This window comes from Scyliorhinus canicula, chromosome 1 (assembly GCF_902713615.1).
Source record: "Scyliorhinus canicula chromosome 1, sScyCan1.1, whole genome shotgun sequence".
In the NCBI taxonomy this organism is placed as follows: Eukaryota; Metazoa; Chordata; class Chondrichthyes; order Carcharhiniformes; family Scyliorhinidae; genus Scyliorhinus; species Scyliorhinus canicula.
The window spans coordinates 19,390,507-19,418,459 of NC_052146.1; the positions used below are offsets into that span (position 1 = coordinate 19,390,507).

The 27,953-nt window shown below is 47.5% G+C and overlaps 1 protein-coding gene across 1 annotated transcript; it reads right to left on the reverse strand.

Moving 5' to 3' along the window:
- mmab (metabolism of cobalamin associated B) lies at positions 1-27,947 on the reverse strand. Its single transcript, XM_038816682.1, has 9 exons — positions 27,736-27,947; positions 25,377-25,438; positions 24,033-24,126; positions 10,881-10,938; positions 8,220-8,292; positions 7,241-7,338; positions 5,919-5,983; positions 3,831-3,890; positions 1-836 (listed from the first exon to the last, which is right to left on the reverse strand). The coding sequence occupies exons 1-9, from the start codon at positions 27,849-27,851 to the stop codon at positions 746-748; spliced, it is 717 nt and encodes a 238-aa protein (XP_038672610.1). The 5' UTR covers positions 27,852-27,947; the 3' UTR covers positions 1-745.
- Between the last annotated feature and the right edge of the window lie 6 nt (positions 27,948-27,953).

A 27,953-nucleotide genomic window follows, 5' to 3' on the forward strand; every position in this document is an offset into this window, starting at 1 on the left:
TCAGAATTTCTAATTTTAATACCTCACCTTAGTTGTGATAACAGAGCAGTCGCCCCACACTGAATGAAGAGTAACCCTGGGTCTTCCAGCCTAACAAAGAATCTGGATGTAAGCCACTCTGCCTGCTCTCTGGATAGTTATATGTTGTGCAAAATAGGAAGGAAGAGGATAAAAAATAAAACAGCTTTTTCGGGAAAAGCCTGAAGTACAATTCTTATCAGAAGACTGGAGTTGTAAATCTATTTTATTAATGAATTGGAAGTTTCCTTTATACGCAGTGAGTTTGTGTCACAGGTTTGGTGATTTCACTGTAATTCTTTCTTGGCAAAAATCACAACTCAAGAGCCTTCTTCTGAAGCTGGGGGGCCAAAGAGTACAGGAAAACAGAATTCTGCATCCAACTCATTCCACACCTAACCTCATATAGAATTTCTACAGTGCAGGAGTACATTTGGCCCATCGAGTCTGCACCTACCATCTGAAAGAGCACCCTATCTAGGCCCAATCCCCCACCCTATCCTCGTAACCTAACCTACACTAATTTTCCACCAAATGAGGAGACATAATGTCAAGTGGCTAGCATAGCACCAATCTCCTGAAATGTCAAATACAAAGCAAGCCGCCCAATTAAAAGCTTCATATACCTTTGTCGCTGATACAAATAAAAGGGTTACAACTGTAATATAGAATAGTTCTGAAGGTTTTCCCATCTTCATTTTAAGTGGAACATAGGGTCCGCACCCATCTAGTCTTGATTTATCCTCTTGTAAATCTGCTCATTTTTGCCTTCCTTCATGGCAGCATACCTTGCCAATGTGAATAAGTAGTCACTTAACCTGTGAAGAAACAGGAGAACCCGGAGGATTATTATCACTGCAAAGTATTAGAAATCAATACAATATATTTCTGTGACCGAGGATGGGTCATTGTAGGGAAATCTGATGAATGACCAACTTTCATAAAGAAACTGCGTATTTAACAAGTGCCTTGGTGAACTTCAATTAATTTTATTTGTTTTTAAATCCAATTGCCCTTTCCCACATTTTTGCAATCCTCTCGAAGATGCCTGAAAGCCCTTTGCAGACACCATTTTCCCAGTGTCGGGACAAGCAATAATTCTACTATTCTATGGACATCCTCCCTGCTACGTTGATCCTATTCTCAGTCAATGCCCACGCACATTTGCAGAAAGAGACACTGAATGCAGTTAAGAGCTTTCGTACAGAAAAGTCAAATAAAATGCCCCTTTTGCCTAGATGAGAACAGAGATGCAAAAAAACCATAACGGAAAGGATCACAAGATATCAGTTCTTGATCAATAAGGGGATCAGAGATTATGGGGAGAAGGCAGGAGAATGGGGATGAGAAAAAGATCAGCCATGATTGAATGGCGAAGCAGACTCAATGGGCCAAGTGGCCGAAATCTGCTAAAACTTATGGTCTTATATTCTTAAGCCTACTGGCCAAAGGCATACAGAAAGAAAAGCTCCCCAAATGACTGCCACCCAATTGGGACGGTACATTCACACTAGTCAATAGTTAAGTTATGTTTGGGGCAGTCTAAAAGCTTCATTCTGTAATAAGAACAAAGAAAATTACAGCACAGGAACAGGACCTTCGGCCCTCTCAGCCTGCGCCGATCCAGATCCTTTATCTAAACCCGTTGCCAAGGATCTATTTCCCTCTGTTCCCCGCCCGTTCATAGATCTGTCCAGATGCATCTTAAATTATGCTATCATGCCCGCCTCTACCACCTCCGCTGGCAAAGCATTCCAGGCACCCACCACCCTCCGCGTAAAAAACTTTCCACGCACATCTCCCTTAAACTTTCCCCCTCTCACCTTGAAATCGTGACCCCTTGTAACTGACACCCCCACTCTCGGAAAAAGCTTGTTGCTATCCACCCTGTCTATACCTCTCATAATTTTGTAGACCTCAACCTCCGTCTTTCCAATGAAAACAATCCTAATCTACTCAACCTTTCTTCATAGCTAGCACCCTCCATACCAGGCAACATCCTGGTGAACCTCCTCTGCACCCTCTCTAAAGCATCCACATCCTTCTGGTAATGTGGCGACCAGAACTGCACGCAGTATTCCAAATGTGGCCTAACCAAAGTCCGATACAACTGTAACATGACCTGCCGACTCTTGTACTCAATACCCCGTCCGATGAAGGCATGCATGCTGTATGCCTTCTTGACCACTCTATCGACCTGCGTTGCCACCTTCAGGGTACAATGGACCTGAACTCCCAGATCTCTCTGTACATCAATTTTCCCCAGGACTCTTCCATTGACCGTATAGTCCGCTCTTGAATTAGATCTCCCAAAATGCATCACCTCGCATTTGCCTGGATTGAACTCCATCTGCCATTTCTCTGCCCAACTCTCCAATCTATCTATATTTTGCTGTATTCTCTGACAGTCCGCCTCACTATCTGCAACTCCACCAATCTTAGTATCATCTGCAAACTTGCTCATCAGACCACTTATACCTTCGTCCAGATCATTTATGTATATCACAAACAACAGTGGTCCGAGCACGGATCCCTGTGGAACACCACTACTCACCTTTCTCCATTTTGAGGCACTCCCTTCCATCACTACTCTCTGTCTCCCGTTGCCCATCCAGTTCTTTATCCATCTAGCTAGTACACCCTGAACCCCATACGACTTCACTTTTTCCATCAACCTGCCATGGGAAACCTTATCAAATGCTTTACTGAAGTCCATGTATATGACATCTACAGCCCTTCCCTCATCAATTAACTTTGTCACTTCCTCAAAGAATTCTATTAGGTTTGTAAGACATGACCTTCCCTGCTCAAAACCATGCTGCCTAACACTGATAAGTCTATTTTGTTCCAAATGTGAATAGATCCTATCCCTCAGTATCTTCTCCAAAAGTTTGCCTACCACTGAGGTCAAGCTCACAGGTCTATAATTCCCTGGATTATCCCTGCTACCCTTCTTAAACAAAGGGACAACATTAGCAATTCTCCAGTCCTATGGGACCTCACCCGTGCTCAAGGATGCTGCAAAGATATCTGTTAAGGCCCCAGCTATTTCGTCCCTCGCTTCCCTCAGTAACCTGGGATAGATCCCATCTGGTCCTGGGGACTTGTCCACCTTAATGTCTTTTAGAATACCCAAAACCTCCCCCTTCCTTACCTAGAGTATTTAAACATCCATCCCTAGCCTCAACATCCGTCATGTCCCTCTCCTTGGTGAATACCGATGCAAAGTACTCATTAAGAAGCTCACTCATTTCCTCTGACTCCACGCATAAATTCCCTCTTTTGTCTTTGAGTGGGCCAATCCTTTCTCTAGTTACCCTCTTGCTCCTTATATACGAATAAAAGGCTTTGGGATTTTCCTTAACCCTGTTAGCCAAAGATATTTCATGACCTCTTTTAGCCCTCTTTATTGCGCGTTTGAGATTTGTCCTACTTTCCCGATATTCCTCCAAAGCTTCATCAGTTTTGAGTCGCCTCGATCTTATGTATGCTTCAATCGCTGTAGTTTTCCTGACACTGGCAGCTTTAGGCTCGCCGTGGGTCCAAAATGTGATCAAAGTATTCAATTGTCCCTACCCACCAACTGGAGTACAAAAAATTATGAAACCCTACTTATTCAATTTCCCAATCCCACTGAGCCCAAGAGGGAGCCACTCATCATCTGCAGGGAAACTTCTCTCCTTTCAATACAAATATCTGCTTTTCCTAGTGCTCATTTACCCCTCTTGGACAATTCAGATGGGAATGGAGATCACCTAGTCCTCTGGTCGAGCTTTACATTAACAATTTCTATAGCACAAAACTGATTTTACCTGTTGAGGTATCTTGCAGCATTTTGGTCAGCTTCTCCAGCTCGAACGATAGAGACCATGCTGTTGAAGTAAACGTATAGTTAACTGGCAGATTAGTGTAAACTCCAAGATACTCAGATTTTAAGTTTTTTTTTATTTGAAATTTCTCGCAAGTATTCCCTTTACTTTTATATCCGATTCATCTGACTGGTCTGAGGATCGCAGCCAAGACAATGCACCAACTACTCCTGAGTGGTTACCCATGACCACTACCAAGAGAGGGAAAGGATAGTGGGGTCTGGTTAGTGGACAAGGTGGACAGATAATGAGGGTCGGATCAAAAAAAATTAGGGAAAGGATTGGGATCAGAAGTCAGCGAGAGTGAAACTTTCTGCAGGCAGCATGGTATCATAGTGGTTAGCACTATGGCTTCACAGCGTCAGGGTCCCAGGTTCGATTAGAAGTCAGCGAGTGAAACTTTCCACAGGCAGCATGGTAGTATAGTGGTTAGCGCTATGGCTTCACAGCGCCAGTGTCCCAGGTTCGATTCCCTGCTGGGTCACTGTGCGGAGTCTGCACGCTCTGCCCATGTGTGCATTGGTTTCCCCTGGGTACTCCAGTTTCTTCTCACAGTCCCAAGATGTGCAGGTTAGGTGGATTGGACATGCTCAATTGCCCTAAGTGTCCAAAAAGGTTAGGAGGGGTTATTGGGTTAGGGTGGAAGTGAAGGCTTAAGTGGGTCGGTGCTGACTCGATGGGCTGAATGGCCTCCTTCTGCACTGTATGTTCTATGTTTTCCTTCTTTTCCCCTCCCACAATTCCCAATAGACTCCACAGCCTTCACTTGCATCTCCCTGCTCAGCAAGACCCAGTTGAAGTGATGAGACTTCTCAAATATCAGTGAGCAATGATAAACTACCCCAGAAATAAAAACCTTTGTTCAATCAGTATGATCAAGCAGGTTGTTTTTGCCGGAAATATATTTTGGCAGACTTTTGAGTAGAACATTCACCAGGTCATTTTTTATTTTTTTATTTAAAGTGCCCAATTGTTTCTTTTTCCCCAGTTAAGGAGCAAATTTAGCATGGCCAATTCACCTACCCTGCACATAATAATAATCTTTACTACTGTCACAAGTAGGCTTGCATTAACAATGCAATTAAGTTGCTGTGAAAATCCCTTAGTCGCCACACTCCGGCGCCTGTTCAGGTACGTGGAGGGAGAATTCAGAATGTCCAAGTTACCCAACAAGCACGACTTTCGAGACTTGAGGGAAGAAACCGGAGCACCCGGAGGAAACCGACACAGACACGGGGAGAGTGTGCAGACTCCACACAGACAGTGACCCGGGGCTGGGATCAAACCTGGGTCCTCAGGGCCATGAGGCAGCAGTGCTAACCACTGTGCCATTGTGCTGCTCCTCACCAGGTCGTTTTGATGCCGATTGAATTTACATGGGTCAGCTTCAGCTCACTACATAGAATGTTGAAGCAGGCGATTAACATGTTAATTTTTTTTATTCATTCAAGGGATGTGGGCTTCTCTGACTAGGCGAGCATTCATTGCCCATCCCATAATTGGTCCAAGTATATTGGTGGCTCCAAATTAGAGATGAATAAGTAAACCTGCTTTGAAGGTATTCACTCCCAAGGATTCTCCCACTCCCTTCTGAAGGCATTGATTCATTCTTGGGTACAATCATATCATTTCTCTACTGTCACATCCAAATGGTCATTCTTCAAACATAGACAGTTTGAAGGATAAGGCAAATCTATTGAATAAATCAGGGCTGGGTTCTGAGGCTTGATGGATAATTGTAATCTGTCTATAGTCATGCCAGTTGAGATTATTAAACTTTGCACAATCCACTTTGAATCACAATATCACATTAGATTGTGTATTCACTTACTTAGCCAGAATGAGGCTGCTGTGGAAGGTGGTTTCTTATAATGCTCCAAATCATGCAGCACTTCCATATGTTTCAGCACCCCCCCCCCCAAATTACATTCCCTATATCAGCATTATTCATCTAAATGCAAAAAGGTAATGAGAGACTCAGAGAATGCTGCTGGAGTGGCAGTTAAATAAAGACCCTGTTCATTAATTTACCTCCTTTCTGCCCTACGACAGATTGCTCGTGCCAAATGCAGGGTTGCACTGCATCTTCCTCCTGACTGCAAAAGAAAGAGAAATGATTCTGGCAGTCTGTGTTCAGTAGAATACAAGATATCAACAGTAAACACAGAGTTTGAGTCAGTGGGTGCTGCAGTCACCTGTGGGCACAATAAATGCACTTTGCCAGAGAGGCATTGGCAGGTCTCACCCCAATGCCCCATCTTGGTTAAACCATCACGAACCGCACAGGAGAGGTCAAACTAGAGTTTCAGTCAGTACTGTGTACCCCTCTTTTTAATTATTGGAAACAGCTTTCTTAGTTGATAAATAAGAATGGAGCTGAATAAAGATTTCAATTTGAAATAACAAGCAAAGTTTTGGGTCTTTGAAGAGCCAACAGGTGGTATGATACTTTATTTCCTTGCCAACTTCCATTAACATGCAGTCTGATATGCTATTCACATGAAAATTAAAAATGCTGTTTGTTTTCAGTTCTTTCAAGAAAGCATATCCATAAATTTGGATTTTCCCATGCTTTTGAAATGAAAAATGAAAAGAAAATCGCTTATTGTCACGAGTAGGCTTCAATGAAGTTACTGTGAAAAGCCCCTAGTCGCCACATTCCGGCGCCTGTTCGGGGAGGCTGGTACGGGAATCGAACCATGCTGCTGGCCTGCTTGGTCTGCTTTAAAAGCCAGCGATTTAGCTGAGTGAGCTAAACCAGCCCCTGCTGGTTTTTGCTATCAGAGCTGGTGGGTGGGCACAAGTGAGAGGGGAAGAGGATGATTTGCTACCAGACCACTTCCAGTGCTCCGTAGACAGCTTCTGAAAAGTTCATAAATATATCCCAAATGATAATCCTCCTCTGGAGCACCCCATCTGGCACTTTCCAATGAAAACCACAAAAGTGTGTAAAATTGCACTGGGGGACAATGATGGCCAGATACACTGGCCAGATACATCATTCTGTTTGGTGTTTCTCTCAAACAGAGCTAGAGATATTTGAAACTGCCTACTCCATTCCTGAGATTCCGGGCACAGAACTACCCTGATCTGGAGGCCTAGCCACACTGACTGACAGAAACATATGCTTCATCTGTGTAAAATTAGTTTTGTGGCAAATACAACTGATGTTGAAAGAGGTCTTTGTACATTGTGCCCTGATTTAATTCACAGCATGATAAAGTACAAGAACACAAGTGCATTTGCAAGACACCTTAACAACCTGTTACAAAGATGTGCTTTAGCTTGATATCATGGAAAGTGAGATTTGCGAAAACAGTAACCTGCAGGCAAGAATCCCATGATATACGTACTGGTAAGATAAAGTTTGAAAGAGGTGGAAGCTGCTCTGTATATCGATCGATCCAATTTTCCAGCTCAATCACTGGCTTCTCACTAAATGTTGTTCTCTCTAGTACAAACATACAAAGGATAAATCAACATTTTCATGGATGTTAAAGAATCCTCTCAGCAAAATGCTATGTAAAGTAACTAATTACAGAATCAGTTCTGTGCAGTGTTTTAAATATCTATAATCCCTGTTACAAGCAGTATATTGATGTAACATGTGGAGACAGCAACTGCAGTAGTGGCCAACCACCAATGCTGTGTTGCAAATCTCTGTTCTTTACAATGAGCTGCTGAGCACAGGCTAGTTTCACCCTGCTCTAGCACCATCTTGTGGCACAGGCAGACCTCACCATGTTTTTGCACATTAATTCCTTGAGGCAACAATACCACATGGCAAGACCTCAATGTTAGAAATATGGATCCCTTTAAGAGGAAACCAGGACTAGCTTCAGAGTGAATTGAGAACAGGTGATGCCCATTGAAACGTGTATTTACGAGCTGGGTTTTCCCCAGTATTAAGCGGTTTCTGGACAGGGAGAGGATCCTGAAGGGAAGAGTGGAAACCAGTATTTGTACTGAACTATAACATCAACAATAAAACAGTTGTGAATCATTAGATGTCTGCCTAATTTGGTAAATGGATACTCACCTGCGAACACAGGATTGGAGTTTTCTTGTGCGCAGGGACCATTCCCAATTTCAGCTAGTCACCCTTTTCAAATGGGAGGAAGGAAATGCCACAGACGAGTGAATCACCACACGCTGCCCTCAAGCATTGCCTAGCTGCTCGTTTAGGGCAAAACCAGTACATGTTTGGGGAGGATAGCCTGTTCACTATCAGTCAGATAATGTGTGTCCAGGTGGGGTGGTGGGGTAACAAGGGTTCTACAGATCAGGAGAATTATAATTAAGTGTGCTTTAATTGATTTTAAAATTCCTTACTAAGATGGCTCTCTCGTGCAGAGGAGATAGGGGTAGCTATGTTGGATCCAACATCCTGTAAGATACACTGGATCTGTGAAACAAGCCAAACAAAATTCAATATTAAATATAGTCATTGTACACAGGTGTGCACCTGAAATAATTGATTACATCAAGAATATAGTGATTATCTGGCTGTTCTTCATGGTGATTATACAAATTATAGATTTACTGTGGTTATTAGAGTTCAGTGGTGTTGTATTTCCTGCATCTTATATTCAGGGGGTTGCTCGGACTGCCTAACATTTGATAGTACAACTCGGAAGGTGTAACAATAAAACCCTGGATTTGCTGCCTTTATAAACTGTGCTTCAATCTTTCAGTAGGTGGATGATTTGCCCTCAAGAGACAAGGTCTGATACAATTATTAAGCTGTTTTATTTAAAAGAACGTGACTAAATGAGCTTCACTTCCTGCACACAATTTCATTATTATTTTTTAAATAAAGCACACAACTGGTCCCTTTCATGGGCTGGGTAATTTTGGCATTATTCTTCTTTCTAGAAAACGTCAAACTTCAAAAACTGAGCTCCTGCTTCTTAGTTTGTAACTTCTTGTCAACAGCTGACCCTTGCAGATGATTAAAACCTAAATGATTGCCCTCCCTTTAATTCCATTGCCTCTGCACAGGTCATAGCGAACTCTTCCTTTCCTCAACTTCTCAGTTTCTGGGAATAGGTTACCGACCAATACCCACTTTAAGCCCAAGGGCTCCCACAGCTACCCTGACCACACTTCCTTTCACCAAGCCACACAACCGATATTTGGGTGAATGACCAAAAACTCGCTCAAAGAGGCAGGTATTAAGGAGCATTTAAAGGGGGAAAAGTGAGGTGGAGAGGTTTAGAAAGGGAATTCCAGACCCCACGGCCAAGGTAGCTGAAGCACAGCCACCAATAGATGCATGCTTAACATCCCAGGCCCAAAACACTCATTCCAAGTTAAGCAGCGTTTCACATGCATCTCTTCAAATTTGATTTACTGTATTCGCTGTTCCCAATGTGGTCTCCTCTATATCGGAGAGACCAAACGCAGACTGGGTGATCGCTTTGCTGAGCATCTTCGGTCTGTGCGTATTTAGGACCCTGATCTTCCATTGCTTGCCATTTTAACAAAAGACCCTGCTCCCATGCCCACATGTCTGTTCTTGGCCTGCTGCAATGTTCCAGTGAAACGCAACGCAGGAGGAACATCTCATCTTTTGGTTAGGCACGCTACAGCCTACCAGTCTCAACATCGAATTCAACAACTTCAGATGATCAGCTCTACCCCACCTCGACCCATTTGTTTACATCCCATTTCATTTTAACTGTCTTTTACCATTTCTTTCTTTCTTAATATATATTTAACCCCCCCCCCCCCACAATCTTATCCATCTTTCCTTAATCTTTCTCCTCTTTTCTTCCCCCTTCCCCTCCCCCCACATCTACAGTTCATCCTCTGATGTTAGTTTCTCTGCTGTTTGGCTTTTCACATCTTGTGTTCTCTCTGGGGACTGCCATTAACACTCTTTCCCCTTGGTTTCTGTGGCCATTAGCACCCTGTTTCCCTGGGTTTCTGTGGCTATGACTCATCTTTCATTCTCACTACGCAGTATAAATATTTCCCACTTTCTCTGTTTGTTAGCTTTGACAAACAGTCATCGGACTCGAAACGCTAGATCTTTTCTCTCCCCACAGATGCTGCCAGACCTGCTGAGATTTTCCAGCATTTTCTCTTTTGTTTCAGATTCCAGCATCTGAAGTAATTTGCTTTTAGCCACCAATAGAATGGGGCTGGTTTAGCACAGGGCTAAAGAGTTGGCTTTTAAAGCAGACTAAGGCAGGCCAGCAGCACGGTTCAATTCCCGTACCAGCCTCCCCGAACAGGCGCCGGAATGTGGCGACTAGGGGCTTTTCACAGTAACGTGATTTGAAGCCTACTTGTGACAAAAAGCGATTTTCATTTTATTTCCATTTCAATAGAAAGTGTTTCCACTGGCAGGAGGTCAGTAACCAGAGGGGATTTAGCACCAGGACATAATTTTACTATAGAGAGTATTTAACATTCAATTACAACATGGTTGATTTGTATCTTAATTTGATCAACCCACCATGATCCCATATCCTTTAATGTCCCTTGGCAGCAAAAATCTCAAACATTTACTATACTAGCATCTACTGGTTTTTTTTATCAGGATGGGGGGGGGGTGGAGAAGAGAGAAAAGTTCCCACACATCCAACCCCGTTTGCAAGAAGTGTATGTCCTAACTTCTCTCCTGAATGGTCTGGTTTTAAGGTTATGTCCCCTTGTCTTAAGACACCCCCACCAGCAGATAACGTTTCTATCTACCCCATCATTTCCTTTCATATTTCTAAAAAAATTGAAAACAAATCACCAACTTAACCTTCTATATTCCACAAAATACAAGCCTCTTTATGTAATTTTTCCTAAATCTAATCCTCGGCATTGTGGTAATGTGTTGGTGAATGTACCCTGTACTCCTTCCAAGGCCATCATGTCCTACGTGTGGTGCCCAGAGCTGAACACAAAGGAATGGGACTAATTCCTTTGCAGAGCTGGCACAGGCAGAAAGAGACAAATAGCCTCCTCTGGGTCATTTGATTCAATGATTCATTGTACCTTGTAAAGTTCCTCCCCAAACTCATGACCTTGCTCCAAGCAGAACTCGACGGCCAGCCTGAGAACAAACAGACAACCATTATGAAAAATAAAATGAAAATGAAATAAAAATCGCTTATTGTCACAAGTAGGCTTCAATGAAGTTATTGTGAAAAGCCCCTAGTCGCCACATTCCGGCGCCTGTTCGGGGAGGCTGGTATGGGAATTGAACCGTGCTGCTGGCCTGCCATGGTCTGCTTTAAAAGCCAGCGATTTAGCCCAGTGTGCTAACCAGCCTCTATTATCTTCAGGATAATGTCCTCAGGATAACAAGGCCCATTATGAAAGCCAGGCTTAATTTCTTGTCAAGCCAGGAAATCCAAACCTGAGTTTCTGCATTTATGCAAACCAGGAGAGGGCTGTACATGTGCAGTTCAGCATTTTACGTTCTTAGGGCTGAGGGTGATTCCAGCACATCAATGCATGAAAGAAAACAGCACAAAAACCATCATATGACCAGAAAAGCACACTATTGAAGACAATCCCAGGCAATCCCTTGGGAGAGATCCTGGACAGGGAGAGAAATAAATCCCAGTTAAAAAGTAAATACATGGCTGTGGTTAGCAGCCTTTCATTGAAGAGGGCTCAGGTGAAGTCCTAAAAATCCAGCAGAATGTTGGTCACTCACTGCTGCGAGCTGTTGAAGCAAATGTAACCCTTTGGAGCACCAGCATTCTACTCAGAATGGCAGAAGAGCAGAAGTTGTGCTTGTGAAGTTGCAGAGCACACGGGAATAGTGAATTCGGGGAATAGTGAATTCGGACCACACTCCGCACTTTCTAGATGTCAGACTTCGTTCGGGTCAGGTGCAGAGGCCGGTGTGGAAGTTGGATTCAGGGTTTTGGGCCATCAAGGAGTTCTCTGGGAAGGTGCCGGTGGTAATTAAGAATTATGTGGAGCTTAATCAGAATAGGGAGGTATCGGCAGTTTTGGGAGGCCTTGATAGCGGTGGTCCAGGGGAAATTATTTTGTTCAAGGCCCGTAAGGATAGGATGAAGACGGAGGAGCATAAGCGACTGTTGGAAGTGATAGTGGAGGTGGATAGGATGTATTCTGTGGCCCTCACGAAGGAGTTGTTGGAGGAAAGAAAGTAGTTGCAGGGGCAGTTTGAACGGTTGACGATGGGTCAGCTATGAAGTGCGAGGGGGTTGCAGTATGAGTATGGGGAGAAGGCGAGTCGCGGGGCGTGCGGGAAGGAGGGGGCTGACATGGGTCGTTTTTTGGATGGGGTAGACTTCCCGGAGCTAGAGGTGAGGAAGAGACAGGTGCTGGAGGAGCCGTTAGAGCTAAAGGAGGTGATGGAGTGTCTTGGCATGATGCAGTCATGGAAGGTGCCAGCCAGATGGCTTTCCAGTAGATTTTTCAAAGCAGTTAGAACATAGAATATACAGTACAGAAGGAGGCCATTCGGCCCATCGAGTCTGCACCGACCCAGTTAAGCCCTCACTTGCACCCTATCCCCTAACCCAATAACCCATCCTAACCTTTTTTGACACTAAGGGCAATTCAGCATAGCGAATCCACCTAACCTGCACGTCTTTGGACTGTGGGAGGAAACCGGAGCACCCGGAGGAAACCCACACACACGGGGAGAACATGCAGACTCCACACAGACAGTGACCCAGCGGGGAATCGAACCTGGGACCCTGGAGCTGTGAAGCCATAGTGCTAACCACTATGCTACCGTACTGCCCACAGTTCGCGAGGAGTTGGCCCCCCGCCTTTTGGGCATGTTTAGTGAAGTGGTGGAAAGGAGGGAGTTGCCGGCCACGCTGGCTCAGGCATCAATTTCGCTGATCCCAAAAAAGGGGAAGGATCAATTGGACTGAAGATCCTATAGGCCCATCTCGCTGCTAAATACCAAGGTGAAATTCCTGGCAAAGGTATTGGCTAGAAGATTGGAGGAGTGTATGCCAGAGGTGGCTTCAGTGGACCAAACTGGCTTTGTGAAGGGGAGAAAGCTCTCTAGTAACATTAGGAGGTAGCTGAGTGTAATTATGACCCCGTGAAGTGCCAGAGGTGATAGTGTCCATGGATGCGGCGGAGGTCTTTGATCGGGTAGAGTGGAGGTATTAAAATTTTGTGGAGGTTTGGGTTTGGGCAGAGGTTTGTGGCATGGGCCCGGTTGTTGTGTGTGCCTCCCATGGCAAATGTGCAAATGAATGAGACAAGCTTGAGGTATTTTGGGTTTATAGGACACGAGGTAGGGGTGCCCGTTGTCTCCGCTGTTCTTTGAGTTGGCGATTGAACCCTTGGCTATGGCACTTCGGGCCTCGGTTGAGTGACGAGGGATTGTGAGGGGAGGCAGGGTGTACCAGATGTCGGTGTACAACGATGACCTGTTGTTGTTCATGTCCGACCCGCTGGAAAGCATGGGCAGAATCATGGGCCGACTGGAGAGGTTTGGGGCTTTTGCGGGTTACAAATTGAATGTAGGGGAAAAGTTAGGTGTTTCCTGTGAAAGCTGTGGGGCGGGGGCCGAACCTGGGGCTCTGCCATTTAAGGTGGCACGGGAGTGGTATTGGTAATGCACAAGTGGGCCACAATGCATAGGTGGAACTTGACAGGGTTGGTGGAGGAGGTCAAGGGGTCCTTAAAAGGTGGGATACACTGCACCTGACATTGGCGGGGAGGGTGAAGATGGTGAAGGTGAACATGCTGCCAAGATTCCGGTTTGTGTTTCAGTCCCTCCCGATTTTTCTCCCCAAGGCCTTTTTTCAGGCGGTGGATGTGCTAGTCTCGGAATTTGTGTGAACAGGGAAGGTGCCGACGGCAGGGAAAAGGGCTTTGTGGTAAAGGCAGAGGTGGGAAGGGGGGTTGGTGCTCCTGAACGTGTTGCATTACTATTGGATAGCGAATAGGGAGAAGGTGAGACGTCGAACTGGGTCAGGTTGGAAGAGGGGTCTTGTAAAGGTACAGGCCTGAGGGCACTGGTGAAGGCCCCGTTGCCGCTCGCTCCGAGGAAGTAATGGGGGTGTCCGGTGGAGCAGACATCTGTAAAAATCTGGAACCAGCTGAGGAGGCACATTAATCTAGATCACATGTCGGGGTTGACGCCATTGTGACGGAACCATAGGTTCACACCGGGGGATGGATGGATGTGTAGGTGGGTTAGTGCGGGTGAGGGACATGTTTCAGAGGGGAAATTTGTTGGGTTAGAGGAGCTGCGGGAGAGATTTGAGTTACCAAAGGGAAGTGAGTTGAGGTACTGGCATGTGCAGGACTTTGCGCTTAAGGAGCTGCCTTTGTTGCCTCAGGTACCTGACAGGAGTATACACTTCTGGAGAAAATGCTGCTTCCAGATGAGGTGCAGGATGGCAGGATTGGGGATATATATGGATGGTTGGGAGAGCAGGACAAGACATTAGGGAAAGGATCAAGGAGAAATAGGAGGAGGAGTTAGGGAGGGAGATCGGATGGGGACTTTGGTGTGAGGTAATGCAGCGAGTGAACTCAACCTGCTCCTGCGCAAGAATGAGTTTGACAAAATGTAAGGTGGTGCACAGGGTCCACATGACTCGGGCTCAGATGAGTGGGTTTTTCCAGAGGTTGCAAATGGGTGTGGGAGGGGCCAGAGAATCATGCTCATATGCACTGGAGGTGTGAGGAATTGAGAATTTTTGGGTGACAGTATTCGGAGCTCTATCAAGGATTGTAGGGGTTGAGGTGAAGCCGGACCCTATGGTGGTGATCTTCGGGATGTCGGACGTGCCAGGAGGGCTTCTTAAAACAATATGTAGATAGTCCAACTAGGAAAGACGCTGTACTGGACCTGGTATTGGGGAATGAGCCCGGCCTGTGGTAGAACTTTCAGTAGGGGAGCATTTCGGGAACAGTGACCACAATTCAGTAAGTTTTAAAGTGCTGGTGGGCAAGGATAAGAGTGGTCCGAGGGTGAATATGCTAAATTGGGGGAAGGCTAATTCTAACACTATTAGACGGGAACTGAAGAACCTAGATTGGGGGCAGATGTTTGAGGGTAAATCAACATCTGACATGTGGGGGGACTTCCGGTTGCGGCTATGCAGAGCTAAGTCGCATGTTTGGCAGCTCCCGCTTGGAACGGACTTTTGGGCTCTTTTCAGGGCCCCCAATGGCATTTTGTCGACATTTCCCGGTGTAGGAAGGAGACTGCAACATTCCCCCGACAGTGTATGGCTTGGACCATGAGCGGAGCGACTAAATAAGTGGTGGTGAAGCCAAAGAAAGTGCGAGGGAAGAAAAGGAAGATGGTGGCGGGCGGAGACCAGGCAGCGTGGATGCAGTGGGCGCAGGAGCAGCAGGAGGTTACCCAGCGCTGCTTCAGGGAGCTTAAAGCAGACCTGCTAGAGCTGATGAAGGCTTCTATTGATAAGCTGCTGGAGACCCAGGGGGTGGCGATCCGTGAGGTCCGGCAAAAGATCTCAGATAGCGAGGACGAGATCTTGGGCCTAGCGGTAAAGGTGGAGGCGCATGAGGCGCTCCACAAGAAATGGCAGGAACGGGTCGAGGAGATGGAGAATCGGTCGAGGTGGAAGAATTGGTGGATCCTGGGCCTCCCGGAGGGGCTGGAGGGGTCGGACGTGGGGGCCTATGTGGTTACCATGTTAAACTCGGTGATGGGAGCGGGGTCCTTCCAGGGGCCCCTGGAGCTGGAAGGGGCCCATAGAGTGCTGGCGATGAGGCCCAAGGCAACGAGCCGCCACGGGCGGTGCTGATGCGGTTTCATCGGTTCGCTGATCGGAAGTGCGTACTCAGGTGGGCCAAGAAAGAGAGGAGCAGCAGGTGGGAGAACGCGGAGGTTCGAATATATCAGGATTGGAGTGCGGAGGTGGCAAGGAAGAGTGCCGGGTACAACCGGGCGAAGGCGGTGCTGCACAGGAAGGGGGTGAAGTTTGACATGCTGCAGCCGGCGCGCCTGTGGGTCACCTACAAGGACCGGCACCATTATTTTGAGTCCCCGGAGGAGGCTTGAGCCTTTGTTCAGGCCGAGAAGTTGGACACAAACTGAGGGTCGGGATGGGGGGGGGGGGGGGGGGGGGGGGGGGATTGTTGTGGTTGTGTTACATTTTGAGGGGGTTCTTTGTTCTTGTTTATTTTTGGTTCGGTGTGGGTGGTTAGGGTGGGTTGGGCACTGTTTTGGTTGGGTCTGGCGGGTGGGCTCTTGGAGGGGGCAAGTAAATGGAGTGAGGGGTGGATGGCCAGTATGGTGGATGGCCAGTAGGGGGGATGGGGCCCCGCGGGGGAGGGTGAGGCCTGAGTCGGGGGTGAGGGGACTGGGCCTGTAAAAGGAGCTGCGCCAGAGGAGGCGGGGCCAGGCAGGTGGAAAGCGCGGGCTTTTTCCCGTAAAGGCTGGAGGGGGCGGGGAAGCGCGGGCTTTTTCCCGCGCTTGGGATGGCAGGGGGAAGTGGAGAGCCTGCTGGTGGGTAATGGAGGGGGAGGGGAAATCCCACAATGGGAGGAGTCGAAGGAGAGGCGGGAGCGGCCGGGGTCAGCAGGAGTCAGCTGGCTTGCGGGAGTGCAATGGGGGGAGCAATGCAGCTAGGAAGGATCCTAGCTGGGGGCGGTGGGGGGGGGGACCGGGTTGCTGCTGGTATGGTCAGGGGGGAGCTGGAGCGAGTAAAGGGGGTCGGGACAGGGGTCTGCCGCCGTGGGGAACGGGCCGGGCGTGGGCACGTGGCTGGCCGAGGAGCGTTATAGCTAGTCGGCGGGGGAGGGCAGCCCCCTGATCCAGCTGATAGCCTGGAACGTAAGGGGACTGAACGGGCCGGTTAAGCGGGCCCGGGTGTTCACACACCCGAAGGGGCTGAAGGCGGATGTGGTCATGCTCCAGGAGACACAACTGAAGGTGGCGGACCAGGTGAGATTGAGGAAGGGGTGGGTAGGCCAGGTGTTTCATTCGGGGCTGGATGCCAAAAATCGGGTGGGGTGGCGATCTTGGTGGGAAAGAGGGTGTCGTTCGAGGCGTCGAGCATTGTGGCAGACAATGGCGGCAGGTGCGTAATGGTAAGTGGTAGCTGCAAGGGGAGAGGGTGGTGCTGGTCAACGTGTACGCCCCGAACTGGGACGATGCGGGTTTTATGCGCCGCATGTTGGGTCGGATCCCGGACTTGGAAGTGGGGGGCCTAATAATGGGGAGGGACTTTAACACGGTGTTGGATCCAGTACTGGATCGCTCCAGGTCTAGGACGGGTAGTAGGCCGGCGGCGGCTAAAGTGCTGAGGGGGTGTATGGACCAGATGGGAGGGGTGGACCCTTGGAGATTTGCAAGGCCGGGGGGCTAGGGAATTTTCATTCTTCTCGCATGTTCATAAGGCCTATTCCCGGATCGACTTCTTTGTTATGAGCAGGGCGCTGATTGCGAGAGTAGAGGATACCGAGTACTCGGCGATAGCCATTTCGGATCACGCCCCGCATTGGGTAGACTTAGAGCTGGGGGAGGAGAGGGACCAGCACCCGTTGTGGCGCTTGGAGGTGGGGCTGTTGGCGGACGAGGAGGTCCGGTTGGCGAGCGGGTCTGAGGAAGCATAGAAAGATACCTGGAGGCCAACAATAATGGGGAGGTCCGAGTGGGGATGGTCTGGGAGGCACTGAAGGTGGTGGTTAGGGGAGAGCTGATCTCCATTAGGGCCCACAAACAGAGGAGAGAACAGAGGGAGAGGCTGGTGGGGGAGATGGTGAAGGTAGACAGGAGGTACGCGGAGGTGCCGGAGGAGGGACTGTTGAGGGAGAGGCGTAGCCTCCAGGCCGTATTCGACCTGTTGACCACCAGGAAGGCGGAGGCGCAGTGGAGGAAGGCCCAGGGGGCGATTTACGAATATGGGGAAAAGGCAAGCTGGTTGCTGGCGCATCAGCTTTGGAAGCAGGACGCAGCTAGGGAGATTGGGGGAGTTAAGGATAGGAGAGGGAGTGTGGTGCGGAGTGGGGTTGGCATCAATGGGGTCTTCAGGGACTTTTATGAGGAACTGTATCGGTCCGAGCCCCCACTGGAGGAGGGAAGGATGGGCCGCATCTCTGGACCAACTGAGGTTCCCGAAGGTGGAGGGGGGACTGGTGGTGGGATTAGGGGTTCCGATTAAGCTGGAGGAGCTGGCCAAAGGGATAGGGAGCATGCAGGCGGGGAAGGCACCGGGGTCAGACGGTTTCCCGTCGCATTTTACAAAAAATATGTGGACCTGTTGGGCCCGCTGCTGGTTAGGACCTTCAATGAGGCAAGGGAGGGGAGGGCTTTGCCCCCGACGATGTCCCGGGCACTGAAGCAGGACAAGGATCCCCTGCAGTGTGGATCTTACAGGCCGATTTTGTTGTTAAATGTAGATGCCAAGGTGCTGGCGAAGGTCTTAGCCACGAGAATTGAGGATTGTGTGCCGCAGGTCATCCACGAAGACCAGACGGGGTTCGTGAAGGGGAGGCAGTTGAACGCGAATGTGCGGAGGCTCCTGAATGTTATTATGATGCCAGCGAGGAGGGGGAGGCGGAGGCGGAGGTAGTGGCGGCGATGGACGCCGAGAAAGTCTTTGATAGGGTAGAGTGGGAGTACTTGTGGGAGGTGCTGAACAGGTTGGGGTTCGGGGAGGGGTTCGTCAGGTGGGTTAGGCTGTTATACGAGGTCCCGATGGCGAGTGTGGCCACGAACAAGAGGAGGTCTTCTCAGGGTACAAGCTCAACATGAGGAAGAGCGAGTTGTTCGTGGTTCACCCAGGGGACCTTGAGGGGGATTGGCGAGCTCCCACTAAAAAGGGCGGAGAGGAGCTTCAGGTATTTGAGGGTTCAAGTGGCCAGGAGTTGGGGAGGCCTGCATAGACTTAATTTCACGAGGCTGGTGGAGCAAATGGAGGAGGAGTTTAAGAGGTGGGACGCGTTGCCGCTGTGCCTGGCGGGTAGGGTGCAATCAGTCAAGATGACAGTGCTCCCAAGGTTTTTGTTCCTGTTTCAGTGCCTCCCCATTCTTATCCCGAAGGCCTTCTTTAGGCGGGTCAACAGGATCATAACGGGGTTTGTGTGGGCGCAAGGCACTCCGAGGGTGAGAAGGGTGTTCCTGGAGCGGAGTAGGGATTGGGGGGGGGGCTGGCGCTGCCCAACCTCTGTGGGTACTACTGGGGCGCTAATGTGGCGATGGTGCGCAAGTGGGTAATGGAGGGGGCGGCATGGAAGAGCGTTGGAGACGGCGTCGTGTGAGGGTACGAGTCTGGAGGCGCTGGCAACGGCGCCGCTGCCGCTCCCTCCAACGAGGTATACCACGAGCCCGGTGGTGGCGGCTGCCCTCAAAATTTGGGGGCAATGGAGGCGGCACAGGGGGGAGGTGGGGGCCTCGGTGTGGACCCCGATACGGGGGGAACCACCGTTTTGTCCCGGGGAGAATAAATGGAGGGATTTCGGGGTGGCACAGGGCAGGGATAAGAAGGTTGGAGGACCTGTTTGTGGATGGGAAGTTTGCGAGCCTGGGTGAGCTAGAGGAGAAGTACAGGCTCCCCCCGGGAAACACCTTTAGGTATCTACAGGTAAAGGCGTTTGCCAGGCGGCAAGTGGTGGAATTTCCGCTGCTGTCGCCACGCACGGTACAGGACAGGGTGCTCTCGGGGGTGTGGGTTGGAGAGGGGAAGATTTCGGCAACATACCAGGTGATGCAGGAGGAGGATGAGGCCTCGGTGGAGGAGCTGGAAGGTAAGTGGGAGGAGGAGTTGGGGGAGGAGAGCGAGGAGGGGACGTGGGCAGATGCCCTGGGGAGGGTGAACTTTTCCTCTTCGTGCGCGAGGCTCAGCCTCATACAGTTTAGGGTGCTGCACAGGGCACACATGACCAGGACAAGGATGAGCCGGTTTTTTGGGGGTGAGGACAGGTGTGTAGGGTGCTCAGGGAGCCCAGCAAACCACACCCATATGTTCTGGGCATGCCCAGCGCTGGAGGAATTTTGGAAGGGTGTAGCGAGGATGGTGTCGAGGGTGGTTGAATCCAGGGTCAAACCGGACTGGGGGCTCACAATATTTGGGGTTGCAGAGGAGCCGGGAGTGCAGGAGGTGAAAGAGGCCGGTATTCTGGCCTTTGCGTCCCTGGTAGCCCGGTGGAGGATTCTTCTTCAGTGGAAGGATGTGAGGACCCCAAGCGTGGAGGCCTGGATCAATGACGTGGCGGGGTTTATTAAATTGGAACGGGTGAAATTTGCTTTGAGGGGGTCGGTGCAAGGGTTTTTCAGGCGGTGGCAACCGTTCCTAGACTTCCTGGCAGAACGGTAGACAATGGTCAGTAGCAGCAGCAACCCGCGGTGGGGAGGGGGGTTCTATTTTATTTTTGTTTTTCTATATTGGGGGATCTGAGGGGGTGTATATATTTGTTATGTTTGCTATGTGTTTCGACGGGTGTTAATTTATTATTTATGTATAGGGGGAGGGGGGCATTGATTTGTTTTGTTCTGTTTTGTATTTAATTCTATTGGGTTCCTTTTACATTTTGTTGTTGATATTTTGTGAAAACTTTAATAAAAATTATTTAAGAAAAAACATCTGACATGTGGGAGGCTTTCAAATGTCAGTTGAAAGGAATTCAGGACCGGCATGTTCCTGTGAGGAAGAAGGATAAATACGTCAAATTACGGGAACCTTGGATAAGGAGGGATATTGTAGGCCTCGTCAAAAAGAAAAAGGAGGCATTTGTCAGGGCGAGAAGGCTGGGAACAGACAAAGCCTGTGTGGTATAGAAGGAAAGTAGGAAGGAACTTAAGCAAGGAGTCAGGAGGGCTAAAAGGGGTCACGAAAAGTAATTGGCAAATAGGATTCAGGAAAATCCCAAAGCTTTTTACATGTACATAAAAAGCAAGGGAAAGGGTTGGCCCACTGAAGGACAGTGGAGGGAATCTATGTGCGGAGCCAGAGGAAATGGGCGAGGTACTAAATGAATACTTTGCATCAGTATTCAACAAAGAAAAGGAATTGGTGGATGTTGAGTCTGGAGAAGGGTGTGTAGATAGCCTGGGTCACATTGAGACCTAAAAAGACGAGGTGTTGGGCGTCTTGAAAAATATTACGGTAGATAGGTCCCCAGGGCCTGATGGGATCTAGCCCAGAATACTGAAGGAGGCAAGAGAGGAAATTGCTGAGGGCTTGACAGAAATCTTTGGATCCTCAACTGTCTTCAGGTGATGTCCCGGAGGACTGGAGAATAGCCAATGTTGTTCCTTTGTTTAAGAAGGGTAGCAAGGATAATCCAGGGGACTACAGGCCTACAGAACTACACACTACCAGAAGGATGTGGAGGCTTTAGAGAGGGTGCAGAAGAGATTTACCAGAATGTTGCCTGATATGGAGAGCATTAGCTATGAGGAGCGGTTGAATAAACTCGGTTTGTTCTCACTGGAACGACTGAGGTTGAGGGCCTACCTGATAGAGGTCTACAAAATTATGAGGGGCATAGACAGAGTGGATAGTCAGAGACTTTTCCCCAGGGTAGAGGGGTCAATTACTAGGGGGACATAGGTTTAAGGTGCGAGGGGCAAGGTTTAGAGGAGACGTACGAGGCAAGTTTTTTTACACAGAGGGTAGTGGGTGCCTGGAACTCGCTGCCGGAGGAGGTGGTGGAAGCAGGGACGATAGTGACGTTTAAGGGGCACCTTGACAAATACATGAATAGGATGGGAATAGAGGGATACGGACCCAGGAAGTGTCGAAGATTTTAGTTTAGATGGGCAGCATGGTCAGCACAGGCTTGGAGGCCGAACGGCCTGTTCCTGTGCTGTATTTTTCTTTGTTCTTTGTGCCGGAGCGACGGATACGTTTGAATTGGAGATCAGCTGCACCACTGCGAGTCGTGGCGTGACTGGGGGATCTCAGGTTGGAGAAAATCAAATTTGACTTAAGGGGGTCAGAGGAGGGCTTCGAGGTATGGTGAAGGCCTTTTATCGCTATATTTGAGGAGCTGTTGGGAGCGGGGGGGGAATTAAAACCAGGAAAAGAATGTACAAACTGTGTACTTTGATTAGATGTTAAGCTGGTGTTATTTTGTTGAGTGTGTTTGGAATAAAATATCCTTTAAAAAAAAATTAATAAAACAGCTCACAGTCATGGATGCTTTACTGACACCATAAAACATGAGAAAACAGCAACAATTATTTCTCCATCACTCCCTCTTCTGGGAGTACAAATTAAGTGTGTTTGAAAAGCTTTACCCAGTTGCGACAAAGCATTAGCACGTAACCCAAAATTCCAGACTAAGACTAAATTAGCAATCATATTAACAGACAAGATCTGGCCTCGGAAATGGAAAATTCCACACCGATACAGAGCTTGAGGTAATCGTGAGGTTAAGATTAAGGCACATGACCGGGCAGGGTAAAGCTAGCAATGGTGGGTTTAAAGCCCTATATGCTGTACCTGACCAGACAATATTTGATGCACATTTTGGCTGTGAAAATATGTTCACATCCATGTGAAGTGGAAATATTGTCCCAAATACCAGTCAGGTTTCAATGTAAATCTAAGATCCCAGCAATGATGGTGTGCCAACTCAATGCAACCCAGTCCGTTGGTTTATTGTAAAACAGAGTTAAGGTCAGTTTCTGGTGGTTCAGAAAAGTGAATTATATTATTCCTTTCTGTTCTTCTTCTCTCACACCTTCCCCAAAGATGATGGTTCCTGCTCAAGTTTACTTACGGCTAAGGATAATATTCATGTAAAAACAGTGAATCATAGAATATCTACAGTGCGGAAGGAGGCCATTCGGCCATCGAGTCTGTACTGACCCTCTGAAAGAGCATCCTACCTAGGGTCAGGCCTTCACCCTATTCCCGTAACCCCACTTAGCCTTTTGGACACTAGGGACAATTCATCATGGCCAATCTCACTTAATTGTGGGAGACTTCCTGATCAATACCACAATCAGTAAAGATAAACAACAACACTTCCTCCACGACAGTCCTCAATACCGGGGCCCCGCAAGGCTGCGTACTTATCCCCCTACTATACTCCCTGTGGCAAAATTTGGCTCCAACTCCATCTACAAGTTTGCTGATGACACGACCATAGTGGGTCGGATCTCAGACAACAAGTCAGCATACAGGAAGGAAACAGAGAACCCAGTGGCGTGGTGTAACAACAACAATCTTTCTCTCAACATCAGCAAAACGAAGGAGCTGGTCATTGACTTCAGGAAGCAAAGTATCGTACACACTCCTGTCTGCATCAATGATGCCAAGGTGGAGATGGTTAACAGCTTCAAATTCCTAGGTGTGCAATCTGTCCTGGTCCACCCACTTCGACTCTACGACCAAGAAAGCACAACAGCGCCTATACTTCCTCATGAAACTAAGGAAATTTAGCATGTCCACATTGACTCTTACCAACTTTTACAGATGCACCATAGAAAGCATCCTATCTGGCTGCATCAAGCTTGGTATGGCAACTGGTCGGCCCAAGACCGAATGAGACTACAGAATCGTGAACACAGCCAATCCATCAGACAAACCCGCCTCCCATCCATTGACTCTGTCTACACCTCCTGCTGCCTGGGGATAGCGGGCAGCATAATCAACGACCCCTCCCACCCAGCTTACTCACTCTTCCAACTTCTTCCATCGGGCAGGAGATACAAAAGTCTGAGAACACGCACTAACAAATTCAAAAACAGCTTCCCCGCCATTACCAGATTCCTGAATGACCCTCTTATGGACTGAACTGATCTCTTCACACATCTCTACTGAGTAGTACTACACTCTGTATGTTTCACCTCATGCCTGTGTCTATGTATTGCATTGTGTATTTATGTATGTCCTACTTTTTCATGTATGGAATAATCTGTCTGGACTGTACGCAGAACAATACTTTTCACTGTACCTTGGTACATGTGACAATAAATCAAATCAAAACATCACAAGCAGTGTTCGTATCCAATATCCCCCATACCTGGGGAAGGAGTAAAAATCCCGGGGTAATTTTACTTCTCCAAAGCTCAGGGACAGTACAGAAAATTATCTTACCTCACCTGCTGACCTGACTGAGCAAGTTTAATGACGCACGAGGGATTCAACCTTCTTGGTCTGGAGAGTTTGCTGTGTAGCGCCTGCAGCCCTTGAGCAATACAAGTGTACCACCAGCACAAGTTTCTCAATAGCTCCCAATATTCTTCAAACATTAACGGTTACATACCCGATTGCAGAAGTCAACTCATCTGTGCTGCCCAAAGCTTCAAACACGTAATCATCCTTTTGCCTACGTTCCCCAGTGAATATGCTGGAAAACCCTTTAAAAACATGGATATTAGAAAGGCATAAGGAACAAACATCTTTGAAAGGGTCTCTGGGGTATATAAACTTGTCTGGACAGTTACACTGAAGTCAAGTGCAAGTGCAAATGCAAATAAGTCAGGGTGGGGTGAGAAACAGTGTACTGATTTGAATAACAAAAGCAGAAAACGCTGGGCAATCCCAGCAGGTCTAGCAGCATCTGTGGAGAGAGAATAGAGCTAATGTTTCGCATCAGGATGACTCCTTGCCAGCTTTGACATTAGCTCCATTCTCTCTCCACAGATGCTATCATACCTGTTGAGATTGTCCAGCAGTTTCTGTTTTTGGTTTAGATTCCAGCATTCACAATAATTTGCTTTTATCCTACTGAATTGTCAACACAGATAACAAGATGGATTTATGCCCCTTTCTGCATATTTAAAAAAAACGAAGGAGTACAAAGGATAGGACAATACTTGTAATCTTATCACACTCGGTGATCCAATAGCAACACAGCACATTGAAGATGCAGTTCTAGGACATTTAGTGTCATTATTATCTCGAATAATTATGCAAATTTGATGGGCAGCACAATAGCACTGTTGCTTCACAGCACCAGGGACCCAGATTCAATTCCTGGCTTGGGTCGCTGTCTGTGGGGAGTCTGCACATTCTCCCCGTGTCTGGGTGGATTTCCTCCGGGTGCTCCGGTTTCCTCCCACTAGTCCCGAAAGACGTGTTTGGTAGGTGAATTGGACATTCTGAATTTTCCCTCAGCGTACCCGAACAGGCACGGAGTGTGGCGACTAGATGATTTTCACAGTAACTTCATTGCGGTCTTAATGTAAGCCTACTTGTGACACTAATAAAGATCATCAGAGAAATTCCTGATCCCAGGGGAACTGCCATCAGGAACAACTCTCATGTTCCCTGCTGTAGCACAGGGAGAGGACTGGGACAGGCCACTTGTAACCCAAGAGTTCGGGAGATTAATTCAACAAAGAATTAAAATAAACTTACAATTATAGTTGAGCAATTGTTTTCACCAGGTTTTCATGCAAGGTGTGAACAAATATTTCAAGTCTAATGGATCCTCTTACCCCCAAACACACACAACTTTAAAAAAATCCCACAAAATTACTTTCTTCTACATCACAAGAATAATGTATACTCTGGTTTGAAATTGTATCCCCATTCCAACACCTTTATTAATTCTAGCGGAGCAGCTCTAACCTTCAACAACCAAGCAAACGGTATCATTGCAAACCTTTGTCTCCTGTTTTTGTGTAAATCTTTGGAGTCTTCGGCTTCTCTGTTTTGGCATTAGAACTGCAAAACAAAATATTATTTTGAAAAAAACCAGATAAACACATTAACTGCGCAATCATGAGCTAGCTCCAAAGCAAAAATTATCTTCAGACTTGCCTAAAGGTTTAGTTGGTTATGCATCAACTAGAAGATCCCACAGTCATTGTCTGTTATCTTTCAGTTAGCTGGCAGGGGGCAGCAACTGGGGTGCAACAACAGATGTGTATCACTGGGTTAAGCAAGGATGGCTCGGGCAGCACAGTGGTTAGCATTGCTGCCTCATGGCGCCAAGGTCCAAGGTTCGATCCCAGCTCTGGGTCACTGTCCGTGTGGAGTTTACACATTCTCCCCGTGTTTGTGTGGGTTTCGCCCCCACAACCCAAAGATGTGCAGGTTAGGTGGATTGACCACCCTAAATTGCCCTTTAATTGGAAAAAAGTAATTGGGTACACTAAATTTATTTTAAATGTGGCTCCTTTTTATTCATGCATAGTGCTGGAATGCAGGAGCTAGGTTGGTCAAGGAAAGAATGTTTTATGTTGCAGAAGATTAACTAAAGATGCAGTATTGATGAACCGGAACTCTGCAACTAGCCTTTGCTGGAACCAACTTCCAGTATTGATTTTAAAAAGATAACTTTTTTAAAGATCTTAAGACAGCAGGTTGGGAATGCTTTTGGGGGTGGAAAAGGGGTGTCAGGAGCCCTTAGATAACAGCTTAGGTTAGATTGGTTCTAGCAGGCATATTAATTGAAATGTGTAATACGTTATATGTGTACATAACTTTAAAATTATATATACAAAACTTTTATTATTTTAAATAACACGGGTTTCACCACTTCAGAAATCCGACCCATTTAAAATAACTTTCCTGGAAGTTTTTTAAAAGTATTATTGTATGGTATTGCTGACTGGACTTTCCATTTGGTACCATGTATTAATGCAATCAAGTGCAATTGAGATAAACCCAAATTCAGTGTTTGTACAAATCTGACCAGTTCTCTAAACGTTAACACCCTTCTCTCGCCACAGATGTTGTCATGCCTGCTGTGAATGTCCAATAGAGGGGCAGCACAGTGATGCAGTGGTTAGCATTGCTGCCTCACGGCACCGAGGTCCCAGGTTCGACGCTGGCTCTGGGTCACTGTCCGTGTGGAGTTTGCACATTCTCCCCGTGTTTGTGTGGGTTTCGCCCCCACAATCCAAAGATGTGCAGGGTAGGTGGATTGGCCACACTAAATTGCCCCTAAATTGGAAAAATGAATTGGGTACTGTAAATTTATTTTTTTTAAAGTGAATGTCCAGTATTTTCTGTTTTTGTTTCAGATTTCAGCATCCAGAGTAATTTGCTTTTAATTTTGGTGTTTGTTATTTGGTCAAAGCTCTTTCTGATTAAAGCACTTGGAAAGTTGCATTTCCAGGTCAGAAGCATAAACTACATCTCCCAAAGGATTGTGAATCTGTGGAATTCGCTACCCCAGAGTGCAGTGGATGCTGGGACATTGAGTAAATTTAAGGAGGAATTGAACAGACTTTTAATTGGTAATGGGTTGAAGGGTTATGGAGAATGGGCAGAACAGGGGAGTTAAGGCCAGGATGAGATCAGCCATGATGAAATGGCAGCGCACACTCGATGGGGCAAATGGCCTAATTCTGCTCCGAAATCTTATGAATTTGTCAACCTTTCAGAGTTATTTTTAAGATTGCTTTCACCATTTAATTAAGATTGTGAGTAGCATGTGTACTAAGATTTTAGTCCACATATATAGGAGCAATGCTCCGAAAGCTAGTGTTTGAAACAAACCTGTTGGACATTAACCTGGTGTTCTAAGACTTCTTACTGTGCTCACCCCAGTCCAACGCCAGCATCTCCACATCATCACATATCTAGAGGCTGGGGACTTGTTCTCATGATTTTAATTTGTGTCACATTTGCATTAAAATTTTAATGGGAGGCTGTGGGGCTTGATTCAATTTCCTAATTTTTCCCTCTATCAGAAGAACAAAAAAATTTCAAATCCCTGTATTCTTAAAAGAAGAGTAATACTGGCACCAGTAATTCTGGAGTTGCATTTTAAGGTAGACAAGGCCAGTTCAGGCAGTTTTTACTGGTAGCCTTCATTTCCCAACTTTACAGTTTTCCCTCCCCCTTCTTCCTACAAGGGCCCCATCTCCACTTTGCTGCTGAAGAGAGACACAATTTAATTTCCATCTGGCAGGGTCCCAATCACCTGGAGGTGTTTGTGATGAAGGGACAACAGTTGTTGTTGCTGCTGCTCCCTGACTCTATTTCCTAATCCCTCTTCGGGCGGTGCTCACCTATCACCGTCTGTGTTGCTGCTGCTGGAGCTCCGCCAGCTCCATAACCAGGCGGCAGCCGCTCCCGCTCGTTGGCCGCGCACACAAGCGGCCAGTCTGAGCGCAGCCGGTGACATCCAGCCAGCCTCGTCCCCCACCCAGCGCGCGACTCGAGCCGTCAACGGCCGGCAGTCAGGCCACCTCACAACCCGGCAACCCCATTGGCCAGCGCCCGCTGG